Source organism: Choloepus didactylus, chromosome 22 (assembly GCF_015220235.1).
Source record: "Choloepus didactylus isolate mChoDid1 chromosome 22, mChoDid1.pri, whole genome shotgun sequence".
Taxonomy (NCBI): domain Eukaryota; kingdom Metazoa; phylum Chordata; class Mammalia; order Pilosa; family Megalonychidae; genus Choloepus; species Choloepus didactylus.
In genome coordinates this window covers 12,599,804-12,614,745 of record NC_051328.1, presented here as the reverse complement: position 1 = coordinate 12,614,745, position 14,942 = coordinate 12,599,804, and the positions used below count along the sequence as shown (strand labels likewise).

General features: G+C 58.6%; 2 protein-coding genes across 4 annotated transcripts in view; one reads left to right on the top strand and one right to left on the bottom strand.

The window, feature by feature from the left end:
- Nucleotides 1-634: 634 nt before the first annotated feature.
- Nucleotides 635-13,697, top strand: DOK4 (docking protein 4). The gene is made up of 9 exons (XM_037816205.1): nt 635-792; nt 6,284-6,525; nt 9,992-10,099; nt 10,243-10,357; nt 10,626-10,745; nt 10,856-11,045; nt 11,674-11,812; nt 11,979-12,102; nt 12,213-13,697. Exons 2-9 carry the CDS (start codon nt 6,460-6,462, stop codon nt 12,329-12,331), a joined length of 981 nt encoding a protein of 326 aa, XP_037672133.1. The 5' UTR covers nt 635-792; nt 6,284-6,459; the 3' UTR covers nt 12,332-13,697.
- The window catches only part of POLR2C (RNA polymerase II subunit C), a 16,505-nt gene continuing 14,923 nt past the window's right edge, over nt 13,361-14,942 (bottom strand). For all 3 annotated transcript variants that reach the window (XM_037816206.1, XM_037816207.1, XM_037816208.1), the window contains exon 9: nt 13,361-14,708. In XM_037816206.1, coding sequence (XP_037672134.1) covers nt 14,564-14,708 — 145 coding nt within the window. In that variant the 3' untranslated portion in view covers nt 13,361-14,563. The remainder of the gene's footprint in view (nt 14,709-14,942) is intronic.

The window sequence follows — 14,942 nt, the reverse complement described above, 5'->3', positions numbered from 1 at the left end:
GCTTTTGGTTTTGATCCTGACAGGCAGTGACCAGGTTCCTGCACAGGCCTGAGGGGCAATCAGGTGAGTTGGTGGGTGAAGGGGGAGACTGAGGAGATGATGGAGAGAATGGGGGTTTGGACTTGAGGACAGTCTCAGGGGGACCAAGAAAGGGAGGACAGATAGAAGGCTGGGGAGGGGAAGGAGAGGCTGGCAGACAGCTAGGGAGACTGATGGATCTGGGATAGAGGCAGCAGTGGTAGTCGGTGGGACACGGGGGAGCACTGAAAGGGTGGGGGCGGCGGGGCTGGGGGAGGCTGGGATGTTGAAGGACCCAGGAAGTCTCGTGTGGGGCTAGGAGAGCACTGGGTGGGTTGCAGTTTCTGAGGAAATTGAGGGGTGGGTGTTGAGATTTGTGGGATCCAGAGCCCATGCGGGGCTCAGTTTTCAGGGGGCTGAGGGGTGGACGAATGTGAGATTTGGATCCAAGGGGAGGGCCATGGGGCTTGAGCCCAGGATATCGAAGGCGAGCCGGAGGGGGGAGGCGGGAGAGAGAGGGACAGAAGTGTGGTGCCCCGCGGCTCGGAGGAATACGGGGGGGGCCGCGCCGTGGGGTGGGGACGGGCGGGGCGGCGGGACCGGGCCGAGGAGGGAGCCGAGTCCCCAGCCCCAGCCCCAGCCGGGCGGCCGCGCCTCCTCCTCGCCGTCCCCCGCCCGGAGTCCGGCGCCACCGCGGCCCCGCCGTGACGCGGGCATGAGACTGCCCCGAGGCCCCGCCGAGCAAGCAACCCCGGTCCGCACCGCGGCGCCCAGGTAATATGGGGGGCGCCGGGTGGAGGCGGAGGGTTGGGGACTCGGGGGGGAAATCCTAGGTCCCACGAGACCACCGGCGACTCCTACCCCTGGAGACCCTCAGTCACCTCCCTAACCTCATGGGATCTCACAGTAACCACCCTCCAACCCCATGGGACCGTCCTACTCCGTGGGGGGCCTGGGGTACCCACCCCCAAAAGCCAGCCCAAGGCCCTGTCATCTCCTGAAACTCCCCTCCTCTCCAGGGGTGTCCAGCCCAGGTGGAGACAGCCCTTACCCCACCCCACACTCACACCGTCAGAGAAGCTCCAGGCGCCTGTGCTCCCTGTCCCGGGCCTGCCATCCAGAGGGGCATAACCCCTATTTTCTCCACCAGCTGCCCCTTTCCCACCCCCCACCTGCAAATGCCATTCCTACTCCCCAGCTGAAACTCACAGCATCTCCTCTCCTTGAACATTTCTCCCTACTCAGTGAGGTCCCGTCCTCCTTCTCCCCCAGGGCCCCCACAGCCCTGTTTCCAGTTGAACGCTTTCTGTCACCACAAAGGGGCATGAGCCAGGGCTGGATGCCTGGGTGGTGTGGGCAGAGCAGCCTGCATGTCCCAAGCTGTGGGTGGGCAGCAGTTGCCAGGGCACTTGCATAGAGGGTTTGAGCTGTAGGGTCTGATGATCAAGGGCAGTGAGGGCCCCAGTGCTCAGTGGTCAGCTTTGACAAGGGCCACTGCAGCAGTTTAGATGCTGAGCTTGTTTACAGCAGATTCTTTTCTTGCCCCTTTCTGAGGGACATGTCTGCAGCTCAGGCCCCATTCCTGGTCCTCCACCCAGGATGTGTCCCAGGAGCTATGCCCCCTCCCTCCCAGAGAGGCTGGGTGCTGGCCGCTCCTAGCCCTTCCCCATGGGCAGGGCAGCGCAGGGGGCTGGGCAGGACCTCACCCAACAACCCTGGCCAAGGCGGGGCTGCTGGGCCAGGCCATGGTGTCAGCAGTGCTCTCTCCGGAGGCAGCTTTGAACCAGACTGTGGGTCTCGGGCCCGACTGGTCATCTAGTAACAGCAGTTTGCTGGCCATGACAGTTGGCACACAGAGAAGCCCTGGGACCCAGGGAGGCAGGAGCCTGCTGCAGCTCACACACCTCTGGAAGCTGAGCTGGGTCCAGCTAGATGGACCTTAGTGGAGGTGGGAGAAAGGTATGAGGAGGACCCACCCCGGAGAGAATCATGTGTTCAGTCTCCAAGTATCCAACATAGAATACTAGGCACTCTTGCAGGCACTGGGATGGCACTAACTAGGAAGACAAGGCCCAGATGTCAACGAGCTGGCATTCTGGGTGCATGGGAAGGACACAGAGAGCAGCCCAGTTACCAATAGACAGATACAAGAACAAGGAAAAGTCATAGTGATTGGTGTGATGAGGACAGTAAAAGCAGATGTTGTGATAGAGGCTGATTGGCAGAGGCTCCTTTGCCCAGGATAGTCAGGGAGGGCCTCTCTGAGGAGGTGATATTTGGGTGGAGGAATGAGCCTTGTGACTATCTGATGGAAGAGAGTTGCAAGAGGGAGAACAGCAAGTCCAGTGGCCCTGGGTGGGAAGGAGTTTGGCATGTCAAGGACAGAAAGAAGCATTGCTGAGTGTACTGAGCAGGGGGAGATGAGGCTGGAGGGGTGGGTGGGGGGCCAGGAGAGAACAGAGTATTGGTGGTTTAGGGGACACAGCACCCCTTTTTGTGGGCTTCAGGGCCCAAGGACTGTGGCTGTTCAGATGTCCCCTCTTCCCACCATTCTCTCTGCCCTGTCCGGTGTTTGATTTGTCTTTGCCACCCACCTTGGGTGAGACCTGCAGAGTTTTGGGTGGTGGCCCCTTGTGGGGATTGGGCATGGGGGAGCAAGCTCCCTGCCCACCCCTGATGACAATCATACTTGGGGACTTGGAGAGAGAGAGCCAGACAGGCGGGCAGGTGATGGGAAATGTCAGTGGTGCTAGAGAGAAACCCGCTGATAGTATCTCCATCAAGGGGTGGGCTAAGGAAGATGATGGCCAGGTAGGGCCTCCCTGAAGCCCTGATAAGATCCAATCTGTCATGGGTGGGGAGGCCCAGCAAGCAGGCAGCCACTCCTGCTCAGCCATTGGCTGCCAACCACAGCGAGTAGCGTTTGTTCTGGAGCCAAAGCCTCCAGGCAGAATCCAGGTGCAGGGAGGGAGGCTCAGAGCGGCTGCCCCATGGGGCAGTGGGTAGGGAGGGCCCAGCTTTGCCCCTCTGCTGGGCACCAGGGAGTCTCCCACCCCTCCCCAGCAGGACACCTGCTATTCCTGAGGAAAGGAGCGTTTCAGAGCCTGGTTTTCTCTGTGAAGGAGCCAGTGGTCACTAGTTAAGCAGCTGTGTAGATGCCAGGCTGGGAGGAGGGATGGGGGGCCCTTGCTCCCACCCTGCATCACGGGAGGGGATGCTGGGGACCCTGCTTAGCTCCTCAGGGTGCTCAGAGCTAAGCCTCACCTGGCCTGATGGCCAGTGCTGGGGAAGGAACCGGAGTCCCTCGAGTCCTCTCAGATTAACGGGCCATTCTTCCCTGCAGCAGGCAGTTGATGAGGACAGGGCTAGGGGGGTGGCTCAGGAGTGATGGGGACAGTGGCCCCAGGGCCAGACAGGACAGGGGCTGCCTTGGCTCAGGTCCTGGCCTGCTGAGGCTCCACTGCCCTCCCTGTCCCCTCCAATGCCCTGTTGGGCCTACACAGGCTCAGCCTGGGGGCTGCCTCTCTTGCCGCAGTTGTAGCCTCTTTGGGAGCGGGAGTGGGGTGGGTAGATTGGTCCTGCCCCCCAACCTGATCCCTTTGCCCCTCAAATTTTGTGTAATTGTTTCTTTCCTGGGACCACCTGCCAGCCCTTTCTCCTGCTCTCCCTGCCTCCTCAACCCCCCCTTTGCTGTACCATTTTGGGTCCTAGGCCGGATCTTGCCTCCTGCAAACCTCATTAGGGACTAAGTGTGGCCTGGAATCCCTGGGACTCTGGTCCGAGTAAGTCACCAGGCCCTCTGCCCCCTAGGCTACCCCACAAATGTCGCTATTCCTGCTGGTTTGTCTCAGGGTCGGGGGGTGGGTGGACTGATTGTAGGGGGTGGGGCATAGGGGTGGGGTGTGGTGCCTATAGGCAGAAAAGTCAAGGGCACCCCTAAGAGCTTGGTGGCCCCAGCTCCACTGGGAAGATGACTGACAGAGCGGGAAGGAGCAGGCCTGCGTTGGGCAGGTGGAAGGCTGGGTTATGACGGCTGCACAAGCTCCACGGAGGAGGGGCACAATGCGTGACTGGGCAGCAGCTCTTGGTGGGGGGGCTGAGGGTGGGGACGGGACAAAACTGCCCTTGCTATTTTCGAGGCAGAAGCTTCTGGGCTCAGAACTTGGGATAAGGTCCTCTTGGATTCATTTCCTTATTTAAAGTGGGTGGGTTTATCCCCATTTTTAAAGAAGTTTTACTAATGGGGAAACTGAGGCATGGAGAAGTTGCTCAGGAGCAACAGTCAGCTGGATTCAAACTCTGCAAGCTTGGCCCTTTCTGCCAGTCCATGGGACCTCCTGGCTGTGCCACATCTTGGGCTACCCTGGATGATCCAGAGACTCCGTTGCTGCTGTATTTGTGTTCTGAAAGGGGCTTTCCTTGCTGTGGACCCACAGCCAGTGGCAGCCTGCTGTCATCTTCATGGGGCTGGTCTTTGCTGTGGAGACAGAACTGGGAAAACTGACCCACCCCTGATGCCAGAACCCAGATGTGGTGGGGCCTGTGGGTGTCTGTGCCAGAGAAGGGACCAAAGACTTTGCAGGAGGAAAACACCATGAGAGGGGCTTGGGTGTGGGAGGGGTTTGGACTCCAGGGGACTGGGAAAAAGGGATTGAATGCACATGAAGGGAGCTGGGAGGGAGGGATGCTGGGGAGGGCCACCAGGCGGAAGTGGGATAGGGGAGCACTGCCCTTTTGGCCCCTCCCCTTGTTTGTATGTGTTCACTGGGGTAGCCCCATCTGTTCCTTGTTAGAGACTTAACAGACAGGCCTCCAGGAGATTAATTAATGCCAAGTTGCTGGCAGATCCAGCAGCATGCCTGCCCCAGTGCCCCATCCTGGCAGCAGAGATGCCTGGCTGACCCTAGAAAAGCTGCTCCATTCCCACCCTGCAGTCCTGGAGATGCAGGGGGCCATGTTGCTGGCACAGCCCTGCTCCCAAGACTGGATGGCAGAGAGGGCTGATATGGTAGAGGGCAGCCCTGAACCCAGCTCCGTCACCCACCCTGGATCTTCTCACCCATTCCTGGCTGTGCACTGGACTTGCTGTGTGACCTCAGCTGTGTTGCTTACCCTCTCTGGGCAACTTTCTCCTACTTGCAAAATGAGGGTATTGAACTCGGTCATTGCTAAGAACCCCCCTGAGTCTGAGACTTTATCTGTTGACCTGCCTGATTCTGAAGTGGGCCCTGCAGGTACCCCATTTCCCACTCCATGTTGAGCTCCCCATGGCCCCCCACACTGTCTCCTGTACTGTCTGGGCTGTGCCCTCTGCCCCTGGCCCCAGGTGATTGCTGTTTCTCCCTGTGATTAACTCCTGTCTGTGGTCAGGACATGGAGGCTCTGCCTGGCCTGGCCAGACCCTGTGGCCAGTTGGGGTGTGGGTCCTGCCCTCACAGAGTGACCCCATGTTCCCAGCACGAGGGCGTGGTGTCTGCTTCCCCAGTGGCCACCTCCAGCTGGCCCAGCACATTCCACAGGCTTATCTGGGGGCCTGCCCTGTTGGACTCTGCCCTCCCACCTAGGAAGCAGTACCCAGAGGAGCTGTTGTGTGAAACATTCCAGGGCCTGGGGGCAGTGGGCAGGGCCCGAGTAGACTCGAGGCAGAGGCTCCTTCCTCAGCCTTACATCTGGGGCTGGAGAGAACGATACAGGGCAGGGTGGGGCAGAGGGATTCGGGGATCTGCTGAGGCTGACCAGGCAAATCATCTTTAACGTCACTCAGATGCCAGGCTGAGCCATCTCCCGGGATCCCCCTTCTCTGGGAAGGCTTTACCTTTGGGGGCTCATGGGAACGGGATGGGGCCTGGCTTTGGGCAAGTTGTCCTAAGTCTGCCTCACAGTTGCCCCAGGAGAAAGGGCCACCTGGGCGGGAGGAGCTGAGGGACAGCAGCTCCTGGGCCACAGCCCAAGCCCCATGGCCACCTCCCTTCTGCACCCCCCGTCCACAGCCAGCACCTGAGCCAACCCTCCCAGGAAGGGGTTAACCGTCAGCCATGAGGGAGGGGACTGGGCTGGACCATTTTCCTCCGCAGTTGCCTCCACCTCGGTTTTCCTGAATGGTTCTGCCGTCCTGGGGTGGGGAGGGAAGGGAAGGAAGAAGGGCGGGCGGGCGGAGGGAGGGGGGAGAGGAGTGTGGGAAGAGGAAAGAAAAAAAGAGAGCGAGACAGCGAGGGGCAGAGAAAGATGTCACTGTCGCTCATCTCCCTGTGGTTTTTCTCTCCAGCGGGTGCCGGGCGCAGGGGCTGCTAGAGCAATGCTGAGGCGGCCGGGGTGAGGCGCGGCCCCGCGGGCAGCCCCGACGGAGCGTCTCGCGCGGGTGATCGGAGGAGCCGGAAGCCAGCACCCGGGCACCCCCTCCGCGCCTCCGCGGGGCCCGGCGCCCCAAGACGGCGGGGCACCATGGCGACCAATTTCAACGACATCGTCAAGCAAGGCTACGTGAAGATGAAGAGCAGAAAGCTGGGGGTGAGCGACCCGCCGCGGGGCCCCCCGAGGGACGGGGCCAGGGACGCGGTCTGGCTGGAGGCGCGGCGCGAGGCGGGGCGTCGGGGGTCCCGCGGCTCCCCGGCTATTGTTGGAGTTGTCGCCCCGGCGGCGGCGGCCGGAGCAGCTGGAAATGCTGGGCTGTGTCTGAGCTGAGCAGCAGCGTCCCACTTCCCCTGGGCGCCCCTCCTTTCCGTCGCCTCCCCTCTTCTCTCCTCGCCTCTTTTCCTTTAATCACCGCCCGCCCCCTCTTCCGATGGCTTCTGTGTATGGATATTTCTGGTTGTTTCTAATGTTAGTTCTAAGAAATGTTTGGAAAGGAGAGTGGTTGATTGGGGTGGGGAGCATGGAGAGCGCAGAAGCTGATATTTATGTGGTTTGTAAATGAGAAGTTGGGGCAGAATGGCCCGTGGCTCTGGGACAGGCTGCTTTCCTCCAAGTTGTTGGCTGGCGGCTCGGTGCTGGCTGGGGGCTTGGCGGAGCCACAGAGCCGGGGCCACAGATACATCCCTGCAGGGCGGATACTCTCTCCCACCCCTCGAAGGCCCCCTACTGGTGAAGGTTCTCCAGAAGGCATAAGCGGGGGCCCCAGGGACCAACTTAATGCTCCTGGTGAGTTGTCCAAAAGCTGCCTCTGTTGTCTCAGGGACCCTGCCCCACCTCCACCCCCACCCCCATGAGGCCTCTGCTGGTGCCCCCACCCACCCCCCAATTGGAAGGAAGCCCTGGTGACCGAGGTGGCCCAAGTCTTAATGGCTTACCTGGGCCCCCTCCCTCCCTGCCCATCCTGTTGCCTGGCTAGGGGGTTGGGGTGGGATCTGACTGCCAGAGGCTTCCTGGCTCTGTGGAAGTGGGGGAGTCACAGAGGATGAGCAGGGGAGGAGCAGGGACTCATCCTCTTCTCTGCCTGGGTACCAGGCGGAGCAGGGCTGGCCTTGGAGGGGCTGGTTCTGGTGCTTCTCCATCGCCTGTGACCCCGGGGGCCCCATGAGAGTGTGTTCTGGCCAGACAAGGGGCAGCCTCACTGCCAGGTGCGGGGGTGAGCAGGGGCCGAGCTGGTGGGCTTGTTTGGAGTTTCATCTGCATTTGAGTTTGTGGCCCAGCCTGGGCCCCAGCCCGTGGAGACTGGGCCCTGGCAACCAGCAGCCACTTTGCACTTCCCCTGAGAGAGGTTCAGCCCACTGACTCAGAGCACAGAACAAAGAGAGAGGCTGAGGCTGGCCCAGGTGGGGAGGCTGAAGGGGCAGAGGCCCCACTTCCAGCCTTGGACCTGCAGATACCCAGGGGCCAGTGGGGCTGTGGTCCTGTCCGGGGCAGAGCTTGCTGGGAAGGCCCAGGCCAGAGGGTGGGCATCAGGTCTGTTCCAGAAGGAGACCTGGAACTGCAGCAACCGACAGGTGGGCACAGCCAGGGTAGGTGTGGGGGGCTGGGATGTGGCCAAGCCCAATCTGGGGTGTTTCCCTCAGGGAATTCACTCCCTCTGCAGACCCCAGCCTCACTTCCCCTGATGTGAGGGGCTGCACTCACCCTCAGAGCAGCCACTCTTGTCTCAGCCCACTGAAGGGAGGGGAGAGAGACCAAAAAGATCAGAAGCTGACCCTCCTACCTGCCAGGGCCTTTCTTCCTCCTGGGGCAGAGCTGTGTCAAAGCGTTTCTCAGCACTGATGCAAGACCTGTGGGAGTAGGGAAGGAGGGCTCTTGGGTGCAGTGGCTCCCTGGGGCTGCCTCTGTGTGTCCTGTAACCAGGCAACCCGGGTGCTCAGGTCCCAGGCCTCCTGCCCCTGATGCTGCAGGCTGTGCGGGGTCCAACCTGGTGGGGTGGGTCTGCCTCGTCAGAACCAACCACCCCGCCGTCCATCCCTCCACTGTCCCTTGGTCACTCATTTGTTCAGCAGAGCTTTGTTAAGGAGGCTACCAGGATGTGATTGAAGATTCTGAGAAACAGTTACAATTTCTAAGGGCGTTCCCTGGCTGAGTGAGACCTGAGGCCTGCTGGGGTTTAGCTGGATGGGCCAGGGGCTGAGGCAGGAGAGGGGTGCAGGGGTGGACTTGCTTCCTAGGGTCCCAGACAGGAGCCAGAAATGGCCTGGCTCTGAGACATCCCAAACTGGGCCTGGCCACACCCTGACCCCCAACCCCTGCCCCTTGGGATGGCAACTGCCTGGGCCCACTGTGTCCTGGGACTCTGCTGCCAAGGACCTGGTACACGGCATGGCAGGACTTAGGGGGTGTGCTGTGGCCGTGACCCAGAGGCCCCCCCTTGCTGCCTCTGCTCTGGGGCTGCCCCTCAGTCTCCATACTGTTTGCTAGTAAGAGGAGCACTGCCCTTCGGAGGTTTCTAGGAAACAGGTTGCCAGTCTTCTGGAGTACCCACTAAAAGGACTAGTTAAATCCCGCACACAGACTTTGGGCTGGAAGAGAGCTTGAGTGGGAGGGAGGGGGCCAAAGAAGGAAGTCAGCAGCACGGGCAGGCAGCCAGAGCCACCCTAAGGGATCTGAAAGCCAGTGTACCTCCTTAGCCCTTAGAGAATGGTTGGTGCTGCCAACCCTGTGGAGGGCCTTGCTCTGGAGGGGAGTCCATGAAGCAATAGAGAGTATGGATGGCTTAAGATTCAGAGGTCATTGGCAGCCAGCTTGGGACGAGAGAGGGAGCCGTGCCGGGGAAGGCACTGTGCCCTGGGGATTGCCCCAGGTTCTTGGCTCTGCCCCTTTACTCCTGAGAGCCTCTGGTTTCCCACCTGAGATGGGAAATAGCCCTGGTCCTGGCACTCTACGGTTGGTAAGAGAATGAAAAGAGCGGGTGAGTGAAAGCTCCTGGAGATGAGCAGTGTTACCAACACCAAGAGCAGCTCCCCCGCCCCCAGCCCTGAGCAAAGGCTGCGGTGACGTGCAAGGTTGGGAGTAGACAAGGGCTGGTCACTGTCCCTGGAGCCCTGGCTAGAACATCAGCGTGGCAGCCCTGGAGGAGGACAGCCTGTTTGAGTACTAGTGCCACCATTTATTAGCTATTAGCTAAATTTTTGGTGCCTCAGTTTCCCCATCTGTAAAATGGGGATGATAATAGAACCGACATAAGAGTGATCCTGAGGATTTTCTGGGAAAAACGTTTATAACAAAAAGTGCAAATAGGAAGCACTCGGTACACATTGGCTACTTTTAATTAAACTCAGAGCTATGCTCAGAATAAAGGGTAACTTAGGAAAGCACCATTTTGTGGAACAGCCCTTTGACACCAGCCACGCAATGGCTGCCTTTTTGATTTGGGGAGGGGGCCTCTCCCCGAGGGTCCGGCTGATGTCTGCCACCCCTGGGTTTTCTTCTGGCCGGGGATCCCGGGAGGGCTGTGTGGCACTGCCCCCTGTGGCTGGCAGGGATAACTGCAGGGCCCTGTTGGCTGGGGTGGGAGTGGTCCAGCGAGGCCTGATCCCCCTGCCATCTTGCCCCACAGATCTACCGGCGATGCTGGCTGGTGTTCCGGAAATCCTCCAGCAAGGGGCCCCAGCGGCTGGAGAAGTATCCAGATGAGAAGTCAGTGTGCCTCCGAGGCTGCCCCAAGGTTAGGTGGCCTGGGCCCTAGCACCCCAACCTGTATGCAAAGATGATTTGCTTTGAGTCCTGGGGTGTCTGCAAGTGTGCAGGGGGGAGTCCAAGTGGGGAGATGCTCAAGTCTGGCTGAGTCCCTTGTGGTGGCTGCCCCAGGTGACCGAGATCAGCAACGTCAAGTGTGTCATGAGGCTCCCTAAGGAGACCAAGCGGCAGGCAGTGGCCATCATACTCACGGACGACTCTGCCCGTACCTTCACCTGCGACTCAGGTGAGCAGCCAGGGCTGCAGGGCTCCACCTGGCCTCCCCTGCGCTGGTCCTGGCCAGTTGGGAGGAGGCAGAGGAGGGCTGGCCTTGGCTGGGGGTGGAGATGCGTGGGTCAGGGTATCTTGGAGGGAGTGGACCTCCAGGACTGAGGTGGAGCAGGCCTTGCCCTCCCTGCATGGTGGGATTATTCAGGCTGAGGCAGATGGGGTGTCTGGCTCAGGCTAATGGGGGACCCTGAGCTGACAGCATGATGAGGTGCCAGTTTTTCCAGAGCTGGAGGCGGAGGAGTGGTACAAGACACTGTCCATGGAGTGTCTGGGGTCGCGGCTCAACGATATCAGTCTGGGGGAGCCGGACCTCCTGGCCCCAGGGGTGCAGTGTGAGCAGACAGGTGAGGCCTGGCGCTGGAGCTGGGGGAGGGAGAGGAAGGGGAGGAGGCAGGGGAGGAGGGGCAGGGCTCCCTCCGGGAAGCTCCAGGTCCCTTGTCTTCCCCCTCACCAGACCGCTTCAATGTCTTCCTGTTGCCCTGCCCCAACCTGGATGTGTATGGCGAGTGCAAGCTGCAGATCACCCATGAGAACATCTACCTCTGGGACATACACAAGCCCCGCGTGAAGCTCGTCTCGTGGCCCCTCTGCTCCTTGCGCCGCTATGGCCGCGACGCCACACGCTTTACCTTCGAGGCTGGCCGGTAGGACCCTCCTGCCTCCTGCACCCTATCCTGCCATGGTCGTGATGGTGGCTTAATTTATATATCAGCATAGCCATCCCAAGGGGGGTGTAATATTCCCATATTACAGAAGAAATTGAGGCTGAGAGGAGTAACGTCCACAGCAGGTTAAGTGAAGCCGTTTACTGGACGTCTATGTGCTGGGGCCCAGGGCGGCCCTGGCACCTGCTAGCACTGTGACGGTCGACCTGAGTCTCAGTCTCCTCACCAGTCAATTGGGGCTAATAAAAATACCTGACCTCACAATGACCTCTGGAGCCAGTCTGCCAAGATTCAAGACCTATATAATCCTCTCTGTAACCTGAAACTAACCTCTATGCCTGTTTCCTCCTCTGTAAAATGACTTGAGAAAACTCCTAATAATGAGGAAACTATAATAGTCCATAGACCAGAGGGTGGTGGTAGAGAAAATGGAATGGGTTATTTGGAAAGCATTTAGAACACTGCCAGGCGCGGAGGAAATCTGTTTGAGCTACATGGTCAGACCCACGGGCCCAGGGCTGCCTTGGGGCTGGGGTGCAGGCACAGTGTCGGGCAGGAGAGTGGTGGGGTCTGCCCTCCCTGCCTTCCATGCCTCCTGTATCCCCAGGATGTGCGACACTGGGGAAGGGCTCTACACCTTCCAGACGCAGGAAGGGGAGCAGATTTACCAGCGGGTCCACAGTGCCACCCTGGCCATCGCTGAGCAGCACAAGCGGGTCCTGCTGGAAATGGAGAAGAATGTGCGGGTGAGGCAGTGGGCATTTCAGTCCAAGGTACAGGGGAGACTAGTGGGTGGACAGGCCCTCCGGCCTGGGATCAGCCAGCTAAGTCTCCAGCTAGTGTGGTGAGCCGGCTGCTTGGGGTTGGAACACTGCCCTCAGAGCTAACGGGGGGCCCCTCCCTGCCCCGCAGCTGCTGAACAAGGGCACGGAGCATTACTCGTACCCCTGCACACCCACCACCATGCTACCCCGCAGCGCCTACTGGCACCACATCACAGGTTCCCAGAACATCGCTGAGGCCTCCAGCTATGCCGGTGAGTCGCAGTGGTGCCCCACATCCCCTCCAGGAGGCTGTGTTGGACGAGCCTGCCGGGCAGGACTCTTGACTTCGATCTGAGTCCTGAGCCTGCCTCTGTGCCCACAGGTGAGGGGTATGGGGCGGCCCAGGCCAGCTCAGAAACGGACCTCCTCAAGAGATTCATCCTTCTAAAGCCAAAGCCCAGCCAAGGGGACAGCAATGAGGCCAAGACCCCATCGCAGTGACAGAGGGCTTGTGTGCACCGACTGCTAGGGGCTGCCAGTTGCAGGGCTGACTGCAGTGTACTGTGGGGCTGTTGGCCAAGAACCTGGAGAAAGGGAGCAAGCTGATCCTTCCCTGCCCTCCAGGGTGAGACTGGACCAAGGCAAAGGTCTGGCCACACCACATGAGCATGTGTGATGAGCCAGAGCTATCATGGGACTATATACTGTTAATGATTTTAATATATATGGCTTATGACATATTCTATATTGAGATTTCCCCTCTATCCCTCCCCATCACTACATACACATTTTTTAATCCTATGACCAGGCCACAGTCAAGGCTGTTTTTGAGTGAGGGCAGCCATTTCCCTGCCATCCTGCTTCCAGGACCTGCTCAAGTTATCAGGGCCAGAGGGGACAATCAGAACTGAAGGCTGGTGCTCTGGCCACTGGCTTCTGCCAAGAGCCCAGGGGCTGAGACAGCAGGTGGCTTCTCAGTTGCTCTAGGCCCAGAGTGCCAGAGGAAGGATTCAAACTCCCACTGTGCCACTTAACAGCCTTGTGCTTCGAGTTTTAAGCAGAGGTGACATCTGGTTGACATCTCAGGTGAAAATCTGACTTTAAAATGTAATTTCTACACAGGCTCCTTCTTGCCTGGTGGGCTGAGAAGATGCCCTGGGGTGGGGTGCTGGTTACCTCAGCCAGGTAGAGAACGGAGCACGGCCAGTCTCAAGCTCTTTCCCTGCCCCGGGCCAGGCCAAGCAGGAAGGCCATGGCACGTCTGCTGTAGGCAGCCCCCATGCTGCCCCTCTCACTGGCCAGGGTGGGCAATATCCCAGCAGAGGGAGCCCCTCTGCCCCGTTTGGCCACCCTATGGCCAGCAAGAAGCACTTAAGAAACCAAGGACCTTCCATTTCCCCCTCCCCACATGGTGCTGAGGCTCCCTGCTGAAATGCAATTAAAGCAATTGATTTTCTAGCTGGTATTTATTGACTACCGAGCAGAAGGGCTATCTTTCTAGTCACATCAAACCTTTGGTTGCGTGCTTTCTTTTTTTTTTTTTTTTAAATACTTTAGGGTTTTGATTTGTGGGAGTAGACTTTCTTGTAAATAACCACTGTTTGAGTTGTGGCAGGATGATAAAGTAAGAGGCCCCCTCCCCACAGAGCCCTGGAGCCAGGTTGGTGGCCACAGCCAGCTCGGCTCTGAACCTGACCCAGAGAACGACCGCCCAGAGGAATAAGCTGGCCTGAGGAGGGACACGAATCGGCCCAAAGGCTGTGGGGAGGGAGGCAGAGCTGGCTGGCTCAGCTGGTGGCACGATGACGCATGAAGGAGATTATGTTGTGCTCTTTATTGCCAAAAATAAAAACTTTTAAAAAGACAATTAACTGTTAATCAATATCCCTTCCTTTCTGTACTGAAACTCGGGCTTTCTGCAGGCTTCCCCTGCCAGGCAGCCTAATTAACTGCTTGGGGAAGTATGTTCCTACCTGGAGGCCGTGCTAAGGGGTCAGGGCCAGACATCGTCATTAAAAGAAATGAAATATGGGGCAGAGAACTTTACCCCTCCCCAAACTAAATAATCAGGACCTTGGTGGTGAAGGCATTCATAACTGATGGGTAGACAATGAAAGGCCGTGTTTATTTTGTGGGGGGAGGGGACAGCCAGGTCTAACACTATTCCAAAGGATGGCCTCTCTAATTGGGGACACCTGGGGATTTGAGGCTGGCCCTGGGCAAGGGACTGGAAGGCTTTGTAGGCAGCCTGAATGAGGGTTCCAGCACTCAGTCCTAACACAGAAACCTATGGTACAGCTGTGAAACTCTTTCTTTTGGACAGGGTTTGAAGAGCTGGGATGACCAGGAGAGGAAGAGTGTCCAGCTCTGTGGTTCTCCACAGGGAAGCAGGATGGCCCTCACAGGCACACGAGGAAACAGGCTGGAAGGGATGTTTTGGTTTCTGGGGAGCACTACTGGCATTTAGCAGACAGGGACCAGGGGTGCTTAATGTCTCCTGAAAAACTGTTCTTCCTCAAATACCAGTGGCATCTCTGGTAATCTATCTGAGACCAAGAAAGTCTGGAAAAGGCCCACCTTTCCCTGTTGCTACCTTTCTGGTTGGTAGTAATGCTCTGCCAAGAAGCTTGAGCAATGACAGTCCAGATCCCAGATGCTAGAAGAGTCTCAGGAGAGACTCCAAATCTAGCTGCTGGCTTGGATCCCCTTTTTGCTGAAACAGGTGAGCTGCAGCTAGTTTATGGTTAGGACATCACTCTGGATCTCGTGGCTTAACTGCGTCTGTAAATCACTCAACTTCTTCTTCAATCCAGACAGGGCTGAGAGGACAATGGTTTCAGGGCGCAGAGAGCCACAGGACTCCACGTTGTAGTAAAACCTAAGAGGCGAGAGTCTGGTGAGAGCCGTCCACAAGGCAGGCTTGCTAGCCTGAACTTCAGCCCTGGGCTCCCCTTCCTCCCTTCTGGGTTTTGACTCCTTGACTTCCCATCAGCTATTCGACCTTGCCCCAGGGTTGACCTCCCTTCACCCAAACCTCTCATACGCAGTGGTCCCAACCCACTAGACCAGGGAGCTGCAGATACCTCCAAGAGATATTGTGAAAATCTCCAAA